The following is a 21,216-nucleotide window of genomic DNA, read 5'->3' on the forward strand; positions in this document are numbered from 1 at the left end:
TAGCTGAAGCGGACGATAACTTTCGAACCGATCAACTTAGTTTAAGTTCGAAGATGGGTCATATCGGTCCACTCCTTCCGGTACCTCCCCCACAAAAGTTCGAAAATGTTCAGAAAATTTGTGTGCACGATAACTCTTGAAGGGAGTAACAGATTTGGCCCATGCTCTGCACATCTTGAAATTTCTACCAGACTTAGATGAGGTTCCAATATGGACTCAATGGGTCCATTTCTTCGAGTACCTCTCATACAAAAGCTCGGAAAAGTTTAGTTTAGGACCTGTAGGCCTATTCTGTAACTTTTATCCATTGAAAAGTTGTTAAAATTTCTTTTGTTTTTGTAACAACTACAAAACAAACCAATGAAATTGTTGTAAAATAAACAATGAGTAAAGTTGTCAAAAAGTTACAGAATAGGCCCCCTGCTCTCGAATCGCTTTGATATTTGTTGTAACAACTTGTATTCACCGCCCCCATACGACGGTACAAGTTTCATCTGGGGCAAGTCCATAATTCCTAAACAAATAGGCTGAAAAGTGCAAAAAACCCCTATGACACCGTGTTTAGTGGTTGGAGCCCAAGATAACTCCTGAAGGGATCTACAGACTCAAATTTGGCCTTAGTAATATTTTGTCCAAACTTAGTATAAGTTCGAAGATAAGCCATATCGGTCCACTCTTCCCGGTACCTCCCCCACAAAAATTCGAAAACGTTCGGAAAATTTGTGTGCACGATAACTCTTGAAGGGAGTAACCGACTCGGTCCATACTTTACACATCCTAATACATCTGTCATATGTATATCAGGATTGAATATGGACTATACTCGTCCGCTCATTCGGGTACCTCCCACACAACATTTTGGATAAATTCACTTTAAGACCGAATCACTTTGTTTTCTTTTGAAGCAACATGCATTCGCTGCCTCAACTACGACAGTAAATGCTTTTTCAGGGGCAATTCTATACTTCTTGAGAAAACAGTCCCATTAATTTTTGTTCGAAGATTGACAACAAGTTCCTGTACTTCCCTCCAATATTTAAAAAATGTGACTACAATGGTATGCACGATATTCCTTGAACGGGGCTACCAAATTTATCCAAATGTTGGATCTCCTAATATTTTGTCCAAATTTAGTTAAACTTCTAAAATTATCTTCTCTTTATGGTATCTCCCCCACAAAAGTTCAACAATTGTGTCGATTTGTCCTTAGATGAAAGGTTTAATTCACATAGGCTGGCGGTATATCTCTGTCGGCAAAGCCGACTGATACTCTTTTACTTGTTTTCTTTTTTTTTTTAATTTTCATAGTATGTTGCTTTTTGGAGGTTTGGGTTACTATCCCAACACCCAACCCAAGTTTTTAACGTTCTTATGGATGAACGCGCGGCACATATTAGCTCACTACCTTTAACGGGTGTTAAAGGCAGTTCCTCATGTGACACAACGAGGAGGTGTCCACTTGAGATAAGAGAGGGACCAGGATAAGTCCTGGGCTTTGCCATGTTAAGACCGTTGATTTCCCCTTTCGTCCCCTAAGTCACAACAGAGACTATCAAGGCAAAAATTCAAAATTTTGGAAATTATCCCAAAATGTTTTCTTAGATCATTTAAAGCTGTCAAGGTCATTTGAAGATTTTATTTTATTTTACTAATAAAGATCCTCGCCTCTTACATACATACATCCAGAACTCCTTGTTATAACCTTCAGATTGTAAGGGGTATTATTTTCAAAAACATTCTAAATTTACTAAAAGATGTTTAATATTGACACGGTATTACAAAGGTTATACTAATTAAAACCCTATCAAATGTTGCTATTATATTTATCTTGCACCATATTAAACCACTTCAATTTGCACTAATTACAATTATTACAAATTTACCTCATTACCCCAACACCAAACAATGACACCGTCCAGATCATTCTCCACATTTGTAAATAATCTTAAACAAACCAATCACAAAATTCCCATATATTTACGTTCATTAAGAATGTCATTTCTAAACAATTGATAAATGTAATTTATTGACATTCCCAGACTGATGATCCACATACCACCATCAACCTACATACCTACATATCGACATGATAATACAATACGACATGTCAATACAATATTTTAAGCCAAAAACCATTTCTTATCGAAATCAACACAAAAATCATCATCATTTACACCAATTGTTGTTCAATATTTACAAAGTATTTAAACAGTGGTGCAGCCGATAAGCGTCTAACATGACAACAACAACATGGCAATGTACACAAACATAAACGTCAGGTAAACTCTTTATTATTAATTACCTTTAGTCATTCTCAATGGTTGGCGTTTATCTATCGCTTTGTCGGAAGTCATTAATAACGATGTGAGCACACACTTCAATAAACAGAGTTGTGAGAAAATGAAACCACGCAGGGTTATTATTCAATAATGAAGAAGACGAAGTCAAGGGCCATTAAAATTAATTAGATTATTAAGAACAATAGAATTAAATAATCTGTGTCAATAGTTGATTACGTTCTGTTTTGTCCAGTAGCAGTAAAATATCCAAAATATTATTGTAGTCTGAACAGGAGTGTTTTCTTTTTATATCAAAGAGTACAGCGCTGGTATAGGATCAAGTATAACAGCACAAGCTATAATTGAATAAAATATCGGATAATTTAACAAAGTAAGAACTGCGTTAAGAACTGTATTGAAGAAAATTGTTTCCTTTCGTTTATAAAAGTATTTACTAAGCTCTTCCTCCTATTCTTTGCAAGAGAAGAATATCTAAACTTTTAATACTCATTATGGGGCGTCATCGTTGGAAAATATGTAAATTTTCCGAATTTAGCTATTGTATCCTCTGACAACGCACGATATTAAATTACAGCAAGTGTGTATCCCCTTCTGATGTCACAATTATAAACCAGTAAGAAAAGGATCACAGTCGGGCGGGGCCGACTATATGAGATACCCTACACCACTGTGAATATGTCAAATATATATAAATCGGAACTGATTTCGATATAATATGGTACACTTATTATTATACCAAATTCCGTCACATATTCCAAATTTCATCAAAATTGGGCAGATATAGTGCCACTGTGGTGCAGTGGCTGACGGTGGCAAAATAGCCCTCAGAAATGTTGGCGACATTTCCTGAGTATTTCAGCCATGTATAACTTTTCTACAAGTGGTGTCTTAGGACAAGCCGTTCGGACTCGGCGATAAACTGTATGTCCCATATCATTCAGCTAATATGAATCGGGGTGCACTCATTGATATGAGAGAAGGGAGACTTCTCCCATCTGCGGAACAATTATTATAGGGTGTTTGCTGCAGGAATACCTCAAATCGACCGCAAATATATGTGGGGTATTTTTTTAATTTTTTCTTCGACATTTCTATTAGACAATAAAAGACAAGTTCTTTTGAGCTTGAGGTCTGTTTTGTTGTTGTTTTTTATTTTTATTCCAATATTTCGCTATTCACTGAATTGCTTCCTCAGGGAAAATTAAGTTAAAACTATGATAGAGTTTACCATCAACGTCGAATTTAAATATAACAATATTTAAATAGCCAACAAAACAGACATTCCAAATTTCATCGAAATCAGACACATATAGTGTATTTAGTGCAGCAAACACGTGAAATCGGCCGAAAATTTATATGGGAGCTATATCCTTATCTGAACCGATTTTGATATATTTCGAAATCGGACACGTATTGCGGCGCGTTTGCTGCAGTAAACACGTGAAATCGACCGAACATATATGTGTGAGCTATATCCAAATCTGAATCGATTTCGATAAAATTTCACATATTTTTTATACTCTCAGCCTTTAGGCTAGAACGGGTATATACGCTTTAATACGACCAAAAATGTGCCTCATCGAAATAACGGTTTCAGACCCCAATTTTGTTTGGACGAAATTAGTTTCAGACAATTTAAAGTCGATTTAGCCCTGTCCGTCCGTCTGTATATACTCGTATGTCGGTCTGGCTGGTGTGCACGATAACTCTCGAACTGATCAACTCAATTTTGGGTATCGTAATATTTTGTCCAAACTTAGTTTAAGTTCGAAGATGTGCCATGCCGGTCTGTAAAATGGTGTGAACGATAACTCCCGAAGGGAGCAATCGATTTGGTCCAAATTTGCACATCGTATTATTCCTTCTAGATATAGGTAGAGATCGAGTATATGGATTATATTGGTCAACTCCTTCGGGTATCTCCCACACAAAATTCGGTTAAAGTGAAGTTTAAGAGCTCATCTCGGATCGTTTTGAAATTTGTTCCAGTAAGTTGTCCTTGCGGCTCCCTTGCGCAACTCCATACTTCCTGAGTTATTGGCTTAAAAGTTCCAAGAAACCCTGATGGCACTTTTCAATTTTCATCAAAATCAGACGTGTACAGCGTTTTTGGTGCAGCAAATACGTGTAATCGGCCGAAAATATATATGGGACCTATATCCAAATCTGTACCGATTTGCACCAAAAAAATAGCGTTATATGGTTAATACTTTTCTTGAATTTTCAACGGTTTAGTATATACGGAGGAGAATCCGAGAAAAGAGGATAAAAATCGCAATTGTATTGCTGATTTGGTCATTAAGAACCGTTTGTACAGAGTTCGTATTTTCTAGAAAGTTGTTTATTGAGACCTAAGGTACTTTTTTGTTGTTTGCTTCAATTCTATATATATCTTAGCCTAAAATCCAAGAAAATATTATAAGGGATATTTGACCCTGACGATTTTGACCTTGAAGATGATGTTGCATAGATTTTATGTGTTCACAATTATTATTCTCTAAGATGAGAGCTACAACTTTGCTGCCACGAGTAAACCCAAGTTCTCAGCGATTTAGAAGATATGAGCCCGATAAAATGATCCCTTTTGACATCAATGCCTCAGGTTTTTGGGGGCCCATAACCGCGAAAGTTGAAGTGATAGGAAAAATCGTCGGGACACGTGTCTTCTTATTTTTGGTCTTCTATCACGCTGCGGTGTCAGAATATGGTTAATAAATCATGACTCAAAAAATGACACACAGTGTAATTCTCCAAAAAACCGTAGATTTGGTAATGCCTAGAAGGAACTATGGGTCTATCTCGTTCCCTTTTGTATGCTACATACAAATGCACACAGTGTGGTGTAGGTATTAAATTAAAAAAAATCAAAAACCATTTTTTTACAAAGTGTCCTATTTCACTCAGAATTCGCCATACATATGCATTTGTAATACACCAAATAGAAGCTGAGATATTTGTTGGTCATTAAATAAAAGTTTCAATATATTAAAATTGGGATAGCTTAGCTTCTTTTGCAATAACTCTGATATTTTACCATAAACGTCAACAAATTTGGTAATAATTTTTAGCTCAGACAGTCTAATTTCATTATCGGGTTCTCCCCTTAGAATTTTTCTAAGCTGAGTGTCTTGTTCTACATCTATCGTATTTGGCCAATGGAATGTATTACCCATAAATCTTCGTTTTGTAATGTTGATAATGTATCCGATAAGGTAAATATTTGCATGGATGTTAAATTCAAAAGATCTTTTTATAGTATACGATTTTTTTTTATTTTTCATGACTCTTTCCTAGGATTTGGCGTAGATCAGATCAGTCCGTCCTTTCCTTTGACTATTGGTCTAAGTAATTGACACAATATGTTTGGTAAAATTTTATATATACATATGTGATAGGAATAGTCTCAATTCTATAGTTGCGATCACTCCTCTTTTTTTGCCCGGTAGATACTGTGCTAAGTTTCTAATCGAGTAATTGTCAACAAATTTGAAATGGTGTTATTTTATTTGTATTGTATTGATAATTTGAAACAGAAAGTATAACTTAAGGCATCCAATATAAATCAATAAAATGTTCTGTGGTTCTTATCGATTTGTGGTGAATTTAAGAGGTTTTGTATGGACGAACAAATCACCAAACATTTAAATGAAAATATAAGAAATGCTTAAAAATCTATTTTATATATATATTTGTAAGACAAATTTGTATAAATTCTATCAAAACATATTTTTAATGAAGGAATAAGTTGAAAAATCTGTTTGTTTCAACATCAAGCCAAAAAAAGTTCATTTGCAAATACCAATTAGTAATGATTTCGTTAATTTTTGGGATGTGATTGAACGAATATTGTGGTACACCGACCTTCATATCGTGACGAGGTAAAATGATCTGACCATTAAACATTGTATTAAAACTTCTCTACCTCAATTACGGACCGATCGAAATCTTGAATGGATCTTGTCTCCCAACCAGACCAATGTAATAAAACTAAAACGTTAAAAATTTGTTGAAAAAGCTCTTCACTTTTGACTACTTGATTTCAGTAAGTTACTTAGAAAATACCTTCGCGTTCACACGATACCAATGGCACAATATTTAATACAATATTTAAACCCATAAGGCATATTCTGTAACTTTTTAACAATCCGACAATCGACAACGTTGTCGACACTAAAAATTGTTTGCAGTAACCATTGTGCTATTCTGTAAAAATGTAGACAAATTCTCGATAAACTTTCAAAAGGTTTCAATTTTGAATGTATTCTTGAACAAAATATACACACAAAATATAAAAAACCAAGAGCAAATCCACTTTTGAACATGTTTCTTTCTCGATTTCTAAACTTCGAAAATTTTAGTTTTGTTTTTATAGCGACATTTATTACAAGAGTTTTTAAAATTAGTTTACAGAATACCAATTTTGTTAATTATATTGTTAAAATGAGTTTCTCGAAAAAATAAAAGTTAAAAAGTTACAGTATAGACCCACAGGAACTTATCTAAAGTTTTACAATTTAGCCTTACTTCTTTATCTAATGTCTATTATTAATTTTCATAACCATTCTGTAAATTTGCTGCTTATTATCCTTAGAATTTTCAGTGCACTATTAGTATAATTCCAAATTATATAATTCGATATTTATTTCCACACGCAATGCCAACTTGTACCAAATTTAGTACTTTTCGTACACATATGAGGTATAAGCATCAAAAATACCTCATTATATCAACATTATATACCAACCGCGATTCTCTATCTCTATCTATCTGTTCCCCCACAAAAAATTATGGCACTATTTAGTATTTTCATATCATACATACGTACGAATTTCCAAAACCAAAACCTATATCTTCCTTAATTCCAAATTTCAGGTTATCACCTATATACGTTCTGCCAAATCAAAATTTGGTACCATGTAGTACTCATTCCAAAGTATGAATTTCCAAATCCTCCTCCTTATCTCCATTCTACACACCAACAGTGATCTTAATATCAAAATTCAGAATTCCAGTTCTTTATTTTAGCAAATACCAAAAGATCCGCAATTTAGTTTCATCTGACACTTTTGAAAACATAACATATAAATTTCCAAACCTACCTCCATTTCTTAATCCTACACTCTTACAGTACTCTTAATTACTCGATTCCGGCTCTCTCTGTTCACACATATCATAAAACTTAGTATCATTTAGAACATATAAGTAAAAAATTTCCAAAACTATATCAATCCTAGTCGCCAACAGTAATCTTAATTCCAGATTTTTGCATTGCAGCTCTACCCTTTCACTCAAATCCAAATTGTACCATATTTCGTACCATTTAGTATTTCTCGTATCCATTAGAACAAACTTCCAAAACTACCTCAATCCTACACTCCACATTTCAGGATTCCCAAATCCAAATGGTACCATATTTGGAACCATTAAGTACTTTTCGTACCCATAAGTAGGAATTTCCAAAACTATCTAATCCTACTATCTAATCAGCAGTAATTTTAATTCCAAATTTTAGGATTCTAGGTCTATCCGATCATCCAAATCTAAATTGTACCAGATTTGGTACTTTTCGTACCCATAGATACGAACTTCCAAAACAACATCAATCCTACACTCCTACAGTAATTATAATTCCAAATCTCAGGATTCCACCTCTAGCTGATCCCCCAAATTCAAATTGTACCAAATTTAGTATCATTCCCTTCAAAATATACAATTGGTACCAATTTAGTAACTTATAGTACTTTTCTTACCCTTTTAGGCCCTAAAGAAGATTAAATGACAAATTTCATCCATTTCAGTGAGAGAATGTGGCTAAAACCTTCAAAATATCGAAAGTCGGGAGGTACCTTTCTATGGGGCTATATCAAACCGTAGATCGATATAACCCATTACAGTACCAAATACATAGAAGTACTTGGAACTCTTGTATAAATTTACAAAAGCTCTGTCTTAAGTATTGCGAGCTGTAACTTAATTCCAATAGACAGACAGGACACGGTTATATCGACTTAGAATTTTCTGCTGATCAATAATAGGTGTGCTTTTTTCCTTCTAAATGTTGTGGAAAGATTTTTCAGAAACTTTTCCTTTATACAACTGTCAAAATCTGCAACATTAGTAATAATTATAACTAATTATCACGTAAAAAGACACAGCTAATATATATTAGTCTCTGACTAATATTTCGATTTATATTAATTTCTATCTAAATTTTACCATACCCTTTGACTGTTGAAAACAATAGAGCTTTAAAATTTAACAAAAAATTCTTTACACACCAATTGGTGGCTTAAACAAACTTTATGTATTTTCTTTTATTTTATTTAAAAGCATTTATTATAATTATTAATTATAGTAAAGAATGCTTAAAAAATTTTGGATTTTTTTTTGTAATTTTTGCACCAAAAAACAGTCCATTAAAATAAAAATTTTGATTTTGACAGTGAACTATTTTTAATAAGCTCACAAAATATTGTTGCGGAATTAGGGTTTGACATGATCCCGTGTAGATATTCCCCGATACCAAATAAAACGAGGGTTCGTTCTGAATTACGATTCTACAATGCTTTATTGACGTTTTCCACTTCAGTCGTTCACGCAGGACTTTATCTCTCTCCTAGCACACAGCTTACCTTTAGTAAATGGTAAGCACACAGCTTTACTCTATTCAGGCTACTACACCGACGACTGAGTTCGCGAATAGATTTACAACTAAACTCCCACCCGCTACACACTCGTATTTATACCCGCTTGCGCATGCGTAGACTGTTCCAGTACTTTTCATCTGGTAGATTCTCTTTAATGTTCAAACGAGATCCAGATGCACATACTCATACTCGTATACAAACAGACGAATGAATGTAAACTACACATTAGGGGGGTTACAATATGAGAGAGAGTACAAAAACGGTTTAGCTCAGTAAAGGTTGTACTTAAACCAAGCTATAATTTCATGATTGCAGTAATAGTTGTTGTTGCTAAACTGGTAAGAATAAACTACATGCGTAATATAAATGTACGTAACAATTCAAATTCTTAAATCAACAGAAATTCGTTCAAGTTTACTTAAATCGGCCAGTTACATTCGTCAAAAAAAATATATTAAGTTTGGTCCATTCGTCTTAGATCTAGAGTGGCAAAAGCTTTAACAACAAGTAAAATGTATCAGTCGGCTTTGCCGGCAGAGATATAGCCTCAACCTATGTGAATTCAAACTTTCATCCACGGACAGATCGAATGTATTTAGGGTCTTCGCTGAATGTTGTGGCCCTGGTTGGACATGCGAACTTGCCGACAAAAATGTGAATTAGGATCAAAGTTCAAAATTGTTGCGGAGGAGGTACTTAAAGGAATTGACCGATATAGTCCATTATGGAAGAGGATCTTATTTTAGAGTCATATATTTTTGATAGATAACGCGCACCCTAGTCATTTCAGTGGGTCATAGCATAACTTTTGGACCAGTATTTTTTAATATTGGGGGAAATACGGGAAGTTGTGGAGCGGTATTGCCCATCTTTGAACTGAAACTAAGTTTGGACAAAACATGACGAAGGCCTCTCCAGCCACTACATATGGTGCCACAGGGGTTTTTTATACCTTTCGGCTGTTTCTCAAGAATTATGTACTTGCCCCTAAAGAACTTTTAACGTTGTAATGGAGTCACCGAATGCAAGTTGCTTCAATAGAAATCAAAGTGATTGGAGAGCAGGTCTTAAAGTGAACTTATCCGATATTTTGTGTAGGAGGTACCCGAAGGAGTGGACAAACATATTCCATATCCAAGCCTGATATACATCTGGTAGATATACTAGGATGCGTAAAGTGTGGACCAAATCGGTCATTCCCCTCCAGAGTTATAGTGTGCACAATTTTTCCGAACACTTTTGAACTTTTGTCGGGAGGTACCTGAAGGAGTGGACCGATATGTCTTATCTTCGAACTTAAACTAAGTTTGGACAAAATTTGACCTTCGAAAGCAAAATCGTACAGATTTCGTTCCGTTTTCTATACGATTTATCGTAGACGAATTCGTACAGATTTCGGAGAGAATGTCGGAAGTAAATTTCACTTCGAATATGCTAATGTTTTTCTTCCGATTTCGGTACGAATTCGGACCGATATGTCGGAAACAAATTTCCCTTCGCACAATAACCACCTTTTGTATATATCTAACAAGCAACATTTTAGTTTGTTGTCGAAAAACAAACTGGTTGGTTATAAAATTCGCATATACAATTTTTAAATATTTTAAATATAAATGCAATCAATCTAGTGGTAATAGACTCAACGTATTCGTACACAAAGTTTACCTTGTTCTACTATAACTACAAAATTATAACAACAGTGAAACTCATTAGATACGTTTGAAATTACAATCTTCAAATAAAAAACATAACAAAGAAATATTTATCAATAAAGAAGAGGCGTCAGAGAACAATTTTTCCTTCGATATTCATGCGACATTATTCCAAAATCGTTCAGAAATCTTTACGAAGTTTCGGAAGATACCTCAGATTTACTAATTTCCCAAGGATTTTCTTCCGATTTCGTTCCGAATTCTGACCGAAATCGATCCTAATTCGCTCCGACATTTCGTTGCGAAATTATGTTAACCACTTCATACAAATTTCGTTAAGATATCGTTACGATTTCGTTTACGATATCGGACGTAACGTCCGAATTTTGTTCCGATTTCGTTACGATGTCATCAATGAAAAATAATCAATGAAACCCGTTCATTTATACAACGATATTGTAACCCTCTGCCTTTCAACACCCTCTTTTACCGACAAACTGACAATTACCTCAAGGAAAACTGACTAATGTAGGTAGGACTAAGATACAGCACAAACATTAGAAAAAACCAGCAGATGAGCTTATGGTCCAATGTAAATTAAGTTTGAGTTGTATCTGAAATTACCCTCATAGTCAACTAGTGTGTCAGAGTCATGAAAAAGACTGGATTGATAAAAAAGCACGCAATGACAAAATGTGATTCCTTGAACACTGAATGCCCGTAGTGGGTTTCTCTAACGTATTTTTGGTTACCGACAAAAATAAGTCAAATTAAAACGCAAAACTATGAATGAAAAGTTCAAATAAAACTTGACATCACTGTTGGTATCGGTAGAACTTTGCGACTACTTTTTATTGTTCGCTAACTTGCCTAATAATATCGATAATTACCGAAATTATAAGTATTTTATTTTTTAACGATGTTTGTCTATAACCAACAACTGCGTTGGAGAATCCCTCTGCCGGTTTCGATTCTCAGGCCAACAAACATCACATTTGCTGACCATTTTATATACGTAAAACTTCTCTACAAGTGGTGTATTAAAGCACGCCGTTCTTAATCGGTGATAAAAAGTATATAATGGGTCATTGAGTCAATATGAATCGGGGTGCACTCATTGATATGAGTGAAATCAAAATTGTGTGGTTCTGACTTAGTGAATCGGAACGTTTGCATATGATCGAATTCTTTCAAACCATTGGCACTAAAAAAGCTCCATAAGCAAAAAACTACTTTCAATTGGCCGCCAATCGCCTTTCACTTGGACTATGTCGCAAAACAATAGACAACTATAATTTCGCTGAAAGTGATTAAAGAAGATCACACTCTATCGGATTTTTCCAAACTTATACAACGTCTATTTGCGGTTAATTTCGATTAGATAAGAGACTAATTAATTAACACTGCAAAGCAGCCAGCACCATGAATAGAACTACAAACATGATATGTACATTTAAATTATCTGTCTATGCAGAGGTAAATTGACAACTTTAAGAATCAAATGGTCTTATTCCTGTCGTAAATAAGAGATAATTATACGACAATAACAATAAATAATGGCTATCGTCTTCAATCCAATTCAATTCCGATAAGAAACCTTAAATTGCACTGAATTTAGAAGCAACTATTAGCTGGGGACATTTAGTTAGGCTTTCTAAGTAGTGACGACCTCTGCAAACAGACATGAATGTCTTCGGAAGTATTGTTGTCTGCACCGGCCTTTTTGGATTTGTTTTTGCCTTGCCCATAGTTAGACGTGTGGAAACCGATCCTGAATTGACTGCTGGCTTTGTTGAGGGTGATATGGAGTTAGATATCAATAGCCGCAATGGTTTGCGCGATGAGATGTACAGATGGCCTAACAACACTGTTTACTACAAATTCAAAACCAAATTTGGTAATTATGTGGACAATGTTTACATTTCCGCAATAACTTATGAAGATGACGTTTCCTTGTTTTAGATGACGACCATCGTAATCACATTTTACGTGGCATGAGAAACATTGAAGCTGTTTCTTGCATTCGCTTCGAGGAGGCAAATGAAAAAACACCACACTATGTCAATATCACCGGCAACCCAGGTGGCTGTTCATCCACTGTTGGTTACAGCAGCTTTGGAGCTCAGAACTATAATTTGCAAGTGTATCCTTTGGATAAAGGCTGCTTCCGAATTGGCACAATAATGCATGAATTCTTGCATACTCTCGGGTTTTTCCACATGCAGAGCAGCGCCAATCGCGATGAATACGTTTTCATCAATGAAACAAACGTTCAGGATGGCAAAATCCACAATTTCAACAAATACGACAAAGCCGATATCGATGACTTCGATGAGGGATACGATTATGGCAGTGTTTTGCATTACTCGGCTTACGCCTTTTCGGCTAACGGTGAAATGACCATTGTACCACTGAAAGAAGAAGCTGCTGGTATTATGGGTCAACGTCGTGACATGAGCAAGAGTGACATCAAACGCTTGAATTTAATGTACCGTTGTCCGATTAAAATATAAAACTGAAAGTAACTATAGTTTCAATAATTTGTTTGGATGTATTTGAACTCAAGTTAAAACGATTCAGTCATCTTTATTATCTGATTTGTTTAAAAGCTAAATGGCCCCATCCCAGGAAGTTTACATAGATCCTCGATTTTACAATTTTAATGCAAATTTGTAGTAAATTTTACTTAGTGTAATCCTTAGTAATCGATATACTCAAGTCTGAAAATTCATTCTTCTTAAAACTTCTTAATATAAGTAGATGTTTTGACATAAGGTTTATGTAATAGTAAATCCAGATTTCTGATAGAACATCTATTTAATTACCCTATGCATCATTTTTGAGCTAATCGCGAGCAAACAACTTCTGCGGAAGATTTTATGACAAAAACCTTATTCGGGTTTTGTTTCCTTAGATCGGGTTCGGATTTTATAGCCATATCTAAACATGCTTAAAAATTGCTAGTTATATCACTGAAATAAATACGAATCTTGTTTTGACCTCTGCATAAACTTGTAGATAATAGCAAAAAGAAATTATGAGGCATAATGTACTTGAAAAACTACAATTATCTCCAAACCTGTTAAATTTTTGTTAATGATATCTTCAAGAAAAATATTCGCTAGAATGTAGTACAGAACTCTTTAAAATGCCTCTATCACATTGATTCTAGCATATTTTCAAAGACAAATTCATAAATATGTCCGAATTTTTCAAAAATTTTGACGTGGATAATCATGGCAAGATTGCGTCGATCAAATTAAATCTTTGTATGTCGGTAAAGGGCTATCGTATAGTATTATGCAAAACTGGTTTAATGAATTCAATCGTGACCAACTTACTTACTTAGCTGGCCCATTACAGAACATTTGTTCTATAGGCCGAACTAAGAAGAGATCTCCATTCCTCTCTATTTGTTGCTTTGCACTCTGGAATACCGCGCCTTTTCATTTCATCATCCACTTGTTTGCACCATCTATTCCTTGGCCTGCCAATTCTGCGTGCACCGCCATGTGGCATGTATTCATACGCCTTTTTAGCGGGTTCATCATCGCTCATTCTTATGATATGGCCTAGCCAACGCAATCGCTGCATCTCGATACGTTTAACTATACTGATGTCGTTGTATAGCAGATACAGCTCGTGGTTCATGCGACGTCGATATTCACCGTCAACGCAGATTGGTCCGTAGATCTTTCAAAGAATTTTTCTCTCAAACACACCAAGCACTGTCATGTCTGCTTCGGAGCCATACATCAGCACGGGTAGTATCAGTGTTTTGTAGAGCGTTATTTTTGTTTGACGAGATGTGGCTTTGTTTTTAAACTGCTTACTTAAACCAAAGTAGCATCTGTTGGCCAATACAATTCTTCTTTTTATTTCACAACTGATGTCGTTTGTTGTGTTTACGGAGGTGCCGAGGTATATGAAGTCTTTTACTACCTCAAAATTATAGGAACCAACTTCAACAGTTGGTCCGATCTCAATGGACGCATTGCGCGTCGACACCATCAACTTGGTCTTCTCACCGTTTACCGCCAGACCCACCTTAGCAGATTCTCCTTCGACCTTAATAAAGGTATCAGTTACTTCTTTTACTGATCGGCCCATGATGTCTATATCATCAGCATAAGCAAGTAACATGTGACTATTGGTGTAGATTGTGTCACTTCTTTTGACGTTTGCCTCTCGTATAACCTTTTCTAGCAGGATGTTGAAGAGGTCACACGAAAGGCTGTCTCCTTGTCTGAAACCTCTTTTGGTACCAAACTCTTCGGAGAGGTTCTTTCCTATTTTAACTGAGGACCTCGTGTCAATTAAAGTCATTTTACAAAGCCGGATGAGCTTTGCGGGGATACCAAATTCAGACATGGCTTGGAATACCTTGGAGCGCAGCGGGCTGTCGAAGGCTGCTTTATAATCGACAAAAAGGTGGTAGGTGTCGATCTGCATCTCTTGGTTCTTCTCCAGGATTTGCCGCAGGGTAAATATCTGGTCAATGGTGGACTTGCCAGGTCTAAAGCCGCATTGGTATGGTCCAATTATCTCGTTGACCATAGGCTTTAGTCATTCGCACAATAGGCAATAGGGAGTAGACTTATGCCCCTATAGTTAGAGCATACAGTCTTATCTCCCTTCTTGTGGACGGGGCACAGGATACTAAGGTTCCAATCGTCGGGTACTCGTTCTTCCTGCCAGATGGTGCTAACTAGCTGTTGAATACACCTTATCAGCGTGTCGCCTCCGGTTTTGAACAGCTCGGCTGGTAAGCCATCGGCCCCTGCTGCCTTATTATTCTTCAGCCGATTTGTTGCTGTCTTTACCTCATCTTGGCTGAGCGGTACACATTCAATACCATCTTCTGGGATTGGGACTGTGGTATCTTCGTCGTCTTCGCTGCTATTGGATACCAACAGATTTGAAAAATGTTCTTTCCATATCCTGAGTACACTATCTGTATCAGTTACCAAATTACCTTGCTGGTCTCTACAGGAGGATGTGCCTGTACCAAAGCCATCAGTTTGATGCTTGACTCTTTGGTAAAATTTTCGGACTTCATTCTGGCTCCTGTACATCTCGATTTTTTCACACTCCCGCTTTTCCATCTCTCTCTTTTTCCTGCGGAAAAGACGTTTCTCCTCTCTCCTTTTCTCCCTGTATCTCTCTCGTGCGCTACGCGTTGCTACGGATTGTAAAGTAACCCTATATGCCGCATTTTTCTCTTCGGTGGCAGCACGACACTCCTCATCATACCATGGATTCCTTGGTGGAGGTCTCTGGTATCCAAGTATGGATTTTGCGGCTGTTTGCATGAAGTGGGCAATGCTTTGCCATTGCGCTGATATGTTATCGGGATAAGGAGTGCTTTGATTAAGCAATTGGGCTAGTTGAGTGGAATATGCTGTGGCTATCTGTTGTGATTGCAGCTTACCGATGTCTAACTTTCGTGTTGTGTCTGTTCGTACTTTGTTTGCTACGCTTAAGCGGGTGCGTACCTTTGCTGCAACAAGGTAGTGGTCCAAATCAATCGGAACGATCGTACATCCAACACGCTCGATGAATGTCTTCCATCTATCACAACATGATCAATTTGGTTTCTTGTTTTCAGATCTGGAGACAGCCAGGTGCCCTTATGAATATCGAGATGATTAAATCTGGTACTGCTAACTACCATGTTTTTTGCAGCTGCAAAGTCTATCAGCCTCATACCATTGTCAGATGTTTCGCTGTGGAGACTGAATATCCCAACTGTTGGGCCAAAGATATTCTCCTTTCCAATTTTGGCATTAAAATCGCCTAGAATGATTTTAATGTCATGGGCAGGGCAACGGTCATATGTTTCTTCTAAGCGCTTTGGTCTGTTCGTCCTTTTCTTCAGTGGGAGCATGAGCGCAAATAAAGCTGATGTTGAAGAATTTAGCTTTTATCCGAATTGCAGCAAGTCTTTCATTCACTGGAGTGAAGCTGGATACCAGATGTTTTAGTCTCCGACTAACTACGAATCCACAACCAAATTCATGCTTTACGTCATGGCAGCTATAATACAGTGCGTCACCTTTAGTTGTTGTTGCGACGCCTTTCCCAATCCATCGTATTTCCTGTATGGCAGTAATATCGGTCTTGTACTTTTCAAGTACGTCTGCCAATGCGAAGACCGCACCTTCTCTATAAAGAGTGCGAACATTCCAGGTGCAGATTCGCAGATCATGGTCCTTAAAACGTTTGCGGGGTTCGTCAACTTTAGAGGGGTTTGTTTTTCTTTTCTTTCGTTTTTTCATAGTAGGCCGTTTTTTCTAGGGGTGGGTTACTAACCCGACGCCCAAACCCAAGTATTTAACGTTCTTATGGGTGAACGCGCGCCACATGTTAGCTCACTACCTTTAACGGGTGTTAAAGGCAGTTCCCCAGGTGACACCACGGGGAGGTCAGTGTCCACTTGGGATGAAAGAGGGACCAAGATAAATCCTGGGCTTTGCCATGTTAAAACCGGTCAGGACCGTTGCTTGGTATCTTCCATACCCTACGTCATCCCAATCATGACCAACACTCGCCAAAAAACGAAGTTCGTGAGAGTCGTCAAAAAACGACCGTTGTGCCAGAAAGAAGTTAAGCCGTGCGCGAACGGATAATGCAATATCGCCATGTTATATACCGTGAAATAGAGGCATCCTTGGGTATTTCTTCCACCTACTTACATTTGATATTGCATGGACAGCTGGCCGCAAAAAATGGATTTTCCTCGTTAGATCCGGCAAAATTGGTCAATAGCTAAAAAAGGAATAGCGGTGCTTCAAACGACGTTTACTAGATCGTTACAGATGACGAATCTTGTATATATGTTTAGCCCGAAACAAAACGGAAATCGACTGTTGAGTTATTCGAAAGCCAGCCAAATCCAACGAATGTTGTTCATGGAAGAAGCCCTTCGAAGAAAATGGTCGCCCGATAAATTCGAAAAACGAACAAGAGAAGACGACCTCTCACACATCGATTCAAACCAGCGACTGTTTGACCTGACAAATCGTGGAGTTGATGGGTCAGCCCTGACTGGGCTGCAGGGACTTCATTTGATTCCAACATATCAAGAAAAACTGCGTGGTCAAAGATTTTCGTCGCAAGAAGCTGCTGTAAAAGCGTTCAAAACCATGTTTTGGTTTGAGAGCATGAAAAAGCGTACAAATTATGCTGGAGACTACATAAGAAAACAATAAAACTATTTTTAATGGTAAATATTCGCGTTTTCGTTGTTAGGTCAGATAGTTATCGTGCAACCCTCGTATTTGTAATATCATACACTACATAAAAACAGTTGCAAAACCTTTGAAAATTAATTTTACCAAATTGGAATTTTTAGTTAGGCAAGATTGAACATTAAAAGGAGATCGAACCTCCAATAAACAATTAAAAACTGAAGTAATTTATTTTTAGAAAAGCTTTAACCCCCCATGATTTATCATCCAAATTCTTTCCGAAATGTTTTAAAATGGAAAATTCGAACGATTATTTTCTTCCGAAAGTTTACATTCAGCTTTGTCTTCAGCTATAAAGTCTCAGCCTATAATTTCGCTGTAAGTTCTTAAAGAAGGTCACCGTCTATGTGTTGATTGTTTTGTATATTCTCAAACGGTTATAACGATTATTGGCGATTAATATCGATTAGATAAGAGACAAATTAATTAACACTTTTAACTGGAAGCATGTAGCACCACGAACAGACCTACAAACATCAAATATTTATGTTATCTGTGCAGAGGCAAATTGGCAGCATTACGAATAATCGGTCGAAGATCACGAATGGAAACAAGTTGTGATTACAAAAGATTATATTATAATTTATAAGTAATTTCGATAAGATATTCAAGAAAAACGCCGTAAATTCAACTGAAATTAAAAGCGGCAATTAGATGGGGACATTTAATTGGGTTTCCTAAGTAGCGACGAGCTCTACAAGCGGACATGAATGTCTTAGGAAGTTTGGTTATTTGCACTGCCCTCTTGGGCTTTGTTTTTGCCTTGCCCATGGTTAACCGAGTGGAAACTGATCCCGAATTGACTGCTGGCTTTGTGGAGGGTGATATGGATTTAGATATCAATAGCCGCAATGGTTTGCGCGATGAGGTGTACAGATGGCCTAACAACACTGTCTACTACAAATTCCAAACCCAATTTGGTAATTATGATGGGCACGTTTAATTTTGTTTAAATAATGTGTGAAATTGCTTCCAACTCTCTTTAGATGACGACCATCGTAATCACATTTTACGCGGCATGAGAAACATTGAAGCTGTTTCCTGCATACGCTTCGAGGAGGCAAACGAAAATACACCCCACTATGTCAATATCACCGGCAATTCGGGTGGTTGTTCTTCCACTGTGGGATACCGCAGCTCTGGATCTCAAAACTACAATTTGCAAATATATCCTTTGGATGAAGGCTGTTTCCGAATTGGTACAATTATGCATGAATTTTTGCATACCCTCGGTTTTCGCCACATGCAGAGCAGTGCCAATCGTGACGAGTATGTTTTCATCAATGAAACAAACGTTCAGGATGGCAAACTCCACAACTTCAACAAATACGATGAAACCGCTGTCGATGACTTCGATCAGGGATACGATTATGGCAGTGTTCTGCATTACTCGGCCTATGCCTTTTCGGCTAACGGTGAAATGACCATTGTACCACTGAAAGAAGAAGCTGCTGGCATAATGGGTCAACGTCGTGACATGAGCAAGAGTGACATCAATCGTTTGAATTTAATGTACCGTTGTCCGGTTAAAGTGTAAAAGTGAAAGTAAATTAAATTGCATCAATTGTTTGAATAAATGTGAAAAGAACTAAAAAAGAATCAGTCGGCTTTGCCTACAACTTCGCTGTAAGTGCTTAGAGAAGGTCACTATTTATGGGTTGAGTATCAGATTTTCCCAAACGAATACAACGACTATTTGCGATTAGTTTCGATTAGATAAGAACAAATTAATTAACACTTGAAACTAGAAGTAGCACCACAAACAGAACCACAAACATAAAATATTTATGTTATCTTCGTGTGCAGAGGCAAATTGGCAACTTCAAGAATCAATCGGTCGTATTCCAGTCATAAATAAACTCCAAGACTACGAAAGGAAACATGTTGTGATTAGAAGAGATGTTTGTGCGACAATAAATAATGGCTATCAAATTCAACGTAATTCCGATAAGATATTCAAGAAAAAACGGCAAACTTTCTGAAATTAAAATCGTCTATTAGTTGCGGACATTTAGTTGGATTTTCTAAGTAGTGACGAGCTCTGCTAGCGGACATGAATGTCTTAGGAAGTTTGGTTATTTGTACTGCCCTTTTGGGTTTTGTTTTCGCCTTGCCCATGGTTAGCCGTGTGGAAACTGATCCTGAATTGACAGCTGGCTTTGTGGAGGGTGATATGGATTTGGACATCAATAGCCGCAATGGTTTGCGCAATGAGGTATACAAATGGCCCAACAACACTGTCTACTACAAATTCCACACCGGTTTTGGTAATTATGGTGACGACGTTTAAATTTATTCAATATTTTACTAAGTTGATTCCTCTTCCCTTCAGATGATGACCATCGTAATCATGTTTTACGTGGCATGAGAAACATTGAGTCTGTTTCCTGCATTCGCTTTGAGGAGGCTAACGAAAACACACCTAACTTTGTCAATATCACCAGCATGTCAGGCGGTTGTTATTCCAGTGTTGGTTACCGCAGTGCTGGAGCTCAGTCCTATAATTTGCAATGGTATCCTCTGGATGAAGGCTGTTTCCGTATTGGCACAATTATGCATGAATTTTTGCATACCCTCGGCTTCTACCACATGCAGAGCAGTGCCAATCGCGATGAATATGTTTTCATCAATGAAACCAACATTCAGGATGGTACCATTCACAATTTCAACAAATACGACGAAACCGTTGTCGATGATTTCGACGAGGAATACGATTATGGCAGTGTTTTGCATTACTCGGCTTACGCCTTTTCGGCTAACGGTGAAATGACCATTGTACCATTGAAAGAAGAAGAAGCTGCTGGTATTATGGGTCAACGTCGTGCCATGAGCAAGAGTGATATCAATCGTTTGAATTTAATGTACCGTTGTCCGGTTAAACTGTAAAACTGAGAGTGAATTAAATTGCATTAAAGCGATTGAATAAAGTTGAAAATAAGTAAAAACGAATCAGATGGTTTTATCGGTAGTTAAATAGTCTCAGCAAATGACTGTAAAAAACACCATTAGCAGAAGTGGTGGACCTAAATGTCCTATAGATAGATCTCTAGTTTTTGATAAACAAAGTAGTATATGTAATATGTGGTGCGCATGTCCTTTGTGCCTTGAAAAATTGTTGGTGTTTGATATTTGCACAGTATAATAACAATCAAACATTTTTGAAAATATTTCATTTTTTAAACTATGCAACTATGTTTTCAAAAAATCGTAGGTTGACTTGCGTATTTCGAATTCGAATTTGAAAAAAATAACCATCATCGAAGATTAGGACTGGCTACCTTCTTGTACAACAACTTCTTCTCGTATAAAAATTCATTTACTTAAAAATGCCGATTTGTGTAAAAAAAACTGTAATTAATATGTGGAA

At 36.8% G+C, this 21,216-nt stretch overlaps 3 protein-coding genes across 3 annotated transcripts; all 3 read left to right on the forward strand.

Annotated features, from left to right (window-relative positions):
- The first annotated feature begins 12,239 nt into the window (after positions 1 to 12,239).
- Positions 12,240 to 13,124, forward strand: LOC141393420 (seminal metalloprotease 1-like). Its single transcript, XM_073966413.1, has 2 exons — positions 12,240 to 12,496; positions 12,562 to 13,124. Exons 1-2 carry the CDS (start codon positions 12,283 to 12,285, stop codon positions 13,110 to 13,112), a joined length of 765 nt encoding a protein of 254 aa, XP_073822514.1. The 5' UTR covers positions 12,240 to 12,282; the 3' UTR covers positions 13,113 to 13,124.
- A 5,431-nt stretch (positions 13,125 to 18,555) lies between these two features.
- LOC141393421 (seminal metalloprotease 1-like) lies at positions 18,556 to 19,399 on the forward strand. Its single transcript, XM_073966414.1, has 2 exons — positions 18,556 to 18,769; positions 18,836 to 19,399. The coding sequence occupies exons 1-2, from the start codon at positions 18,556 to 18,558 to the stop codon at positions 19,384 to 19,386; spliced, it is 765 nt and encodes a 254-aa protein (XP_073822515.1). The 3' UTR covers positions 19,387 to 19,399.
- A 441-nt stretch (positions 19,400 to 19,840) lies between these two features.
- On the forward strand, positions 19,841 to 20,798 carry LOC141393422 (seminal metalloprotease 1-like). The gene is made up of 2 exons (XM_073966416.1): positions 19,841 to 20,116; positions 20,182 to 20,798. The coding sequence occupies exons 1-2, from the start codon at positions 19,903 to 19,905 to the stop codon at positions 20,733 to 20,735; spliced, it is 768 nt and encodes a 255-aa protein (XP_073822517.1). The 5' UTR covers positions 19,841 to 19,902; the 3' UTR covers positions 20,736 to 20,798.
- The last annotated feature ends 418 nt before the right edge of the window (positions 20,799 to 21,216 follow it).

The sequence above is a fragment of the Musca autumnalis genome, unplaced genomic scaffold, assembly GCF_047663935.1.
Source record: "Musca autumnalis isolate F117 unplaced genomic scaffold, ASM4766393v1 scaffold_2, whole genome shotgun sequence".
Lineage (NCBI taxonomy): Eukaryota > Metazoa > Arthropoda > Insecta > Diptera > Muscidae > Musca > Musca autumnalis.

Excerpts from the sequence above, each read along its gene's own strand:
- LOC141393420 (XM_073966413.1), top strand. The coding sequence starts at position 12,283 with ATGAATGTCTTCGGAAGTATTGTTGTCTGCACCGGCCTTTTTGGATTT. Across the intron at positions 12,497-12,561 it reads CAAATTCAAAACCAAATTTG|ATGACGACCATCGTAATCAC; the intron begins GTAATTATGTGG and ends TCCTTGTTTTAG.
- LOC141393421 (XM_073966414.1), top strand. The coding sequence starts at position 18,556 with ATGAATGTCTTAGGAAGTTTGGTTATTTGCACTGCCCTCTTGGGCTTT. Across the intron at positions 18,770-18,835 it reads CAAATTCCAAACCCAATTTG|ATGACGACCATCGTAATCAC; the intron begins GTAATTATGATG and ends AACTCTCTTTAG.
- LOC141393422 (XM_073966416.1), top strand. The coding sequence starts at position 19,903 with ATGAATGTCTTAGGAAGTTTGGTTATTTGTACTGCCCTTTTGGGTTTT. Across the intron at positions 20,117-20,181 it reads CAAATTCCACACCGGTTTTG|ATGATGACCATCGTAATCAT; the intron begins GTAATTATGGTG and ends TCTTCCCTTCAG.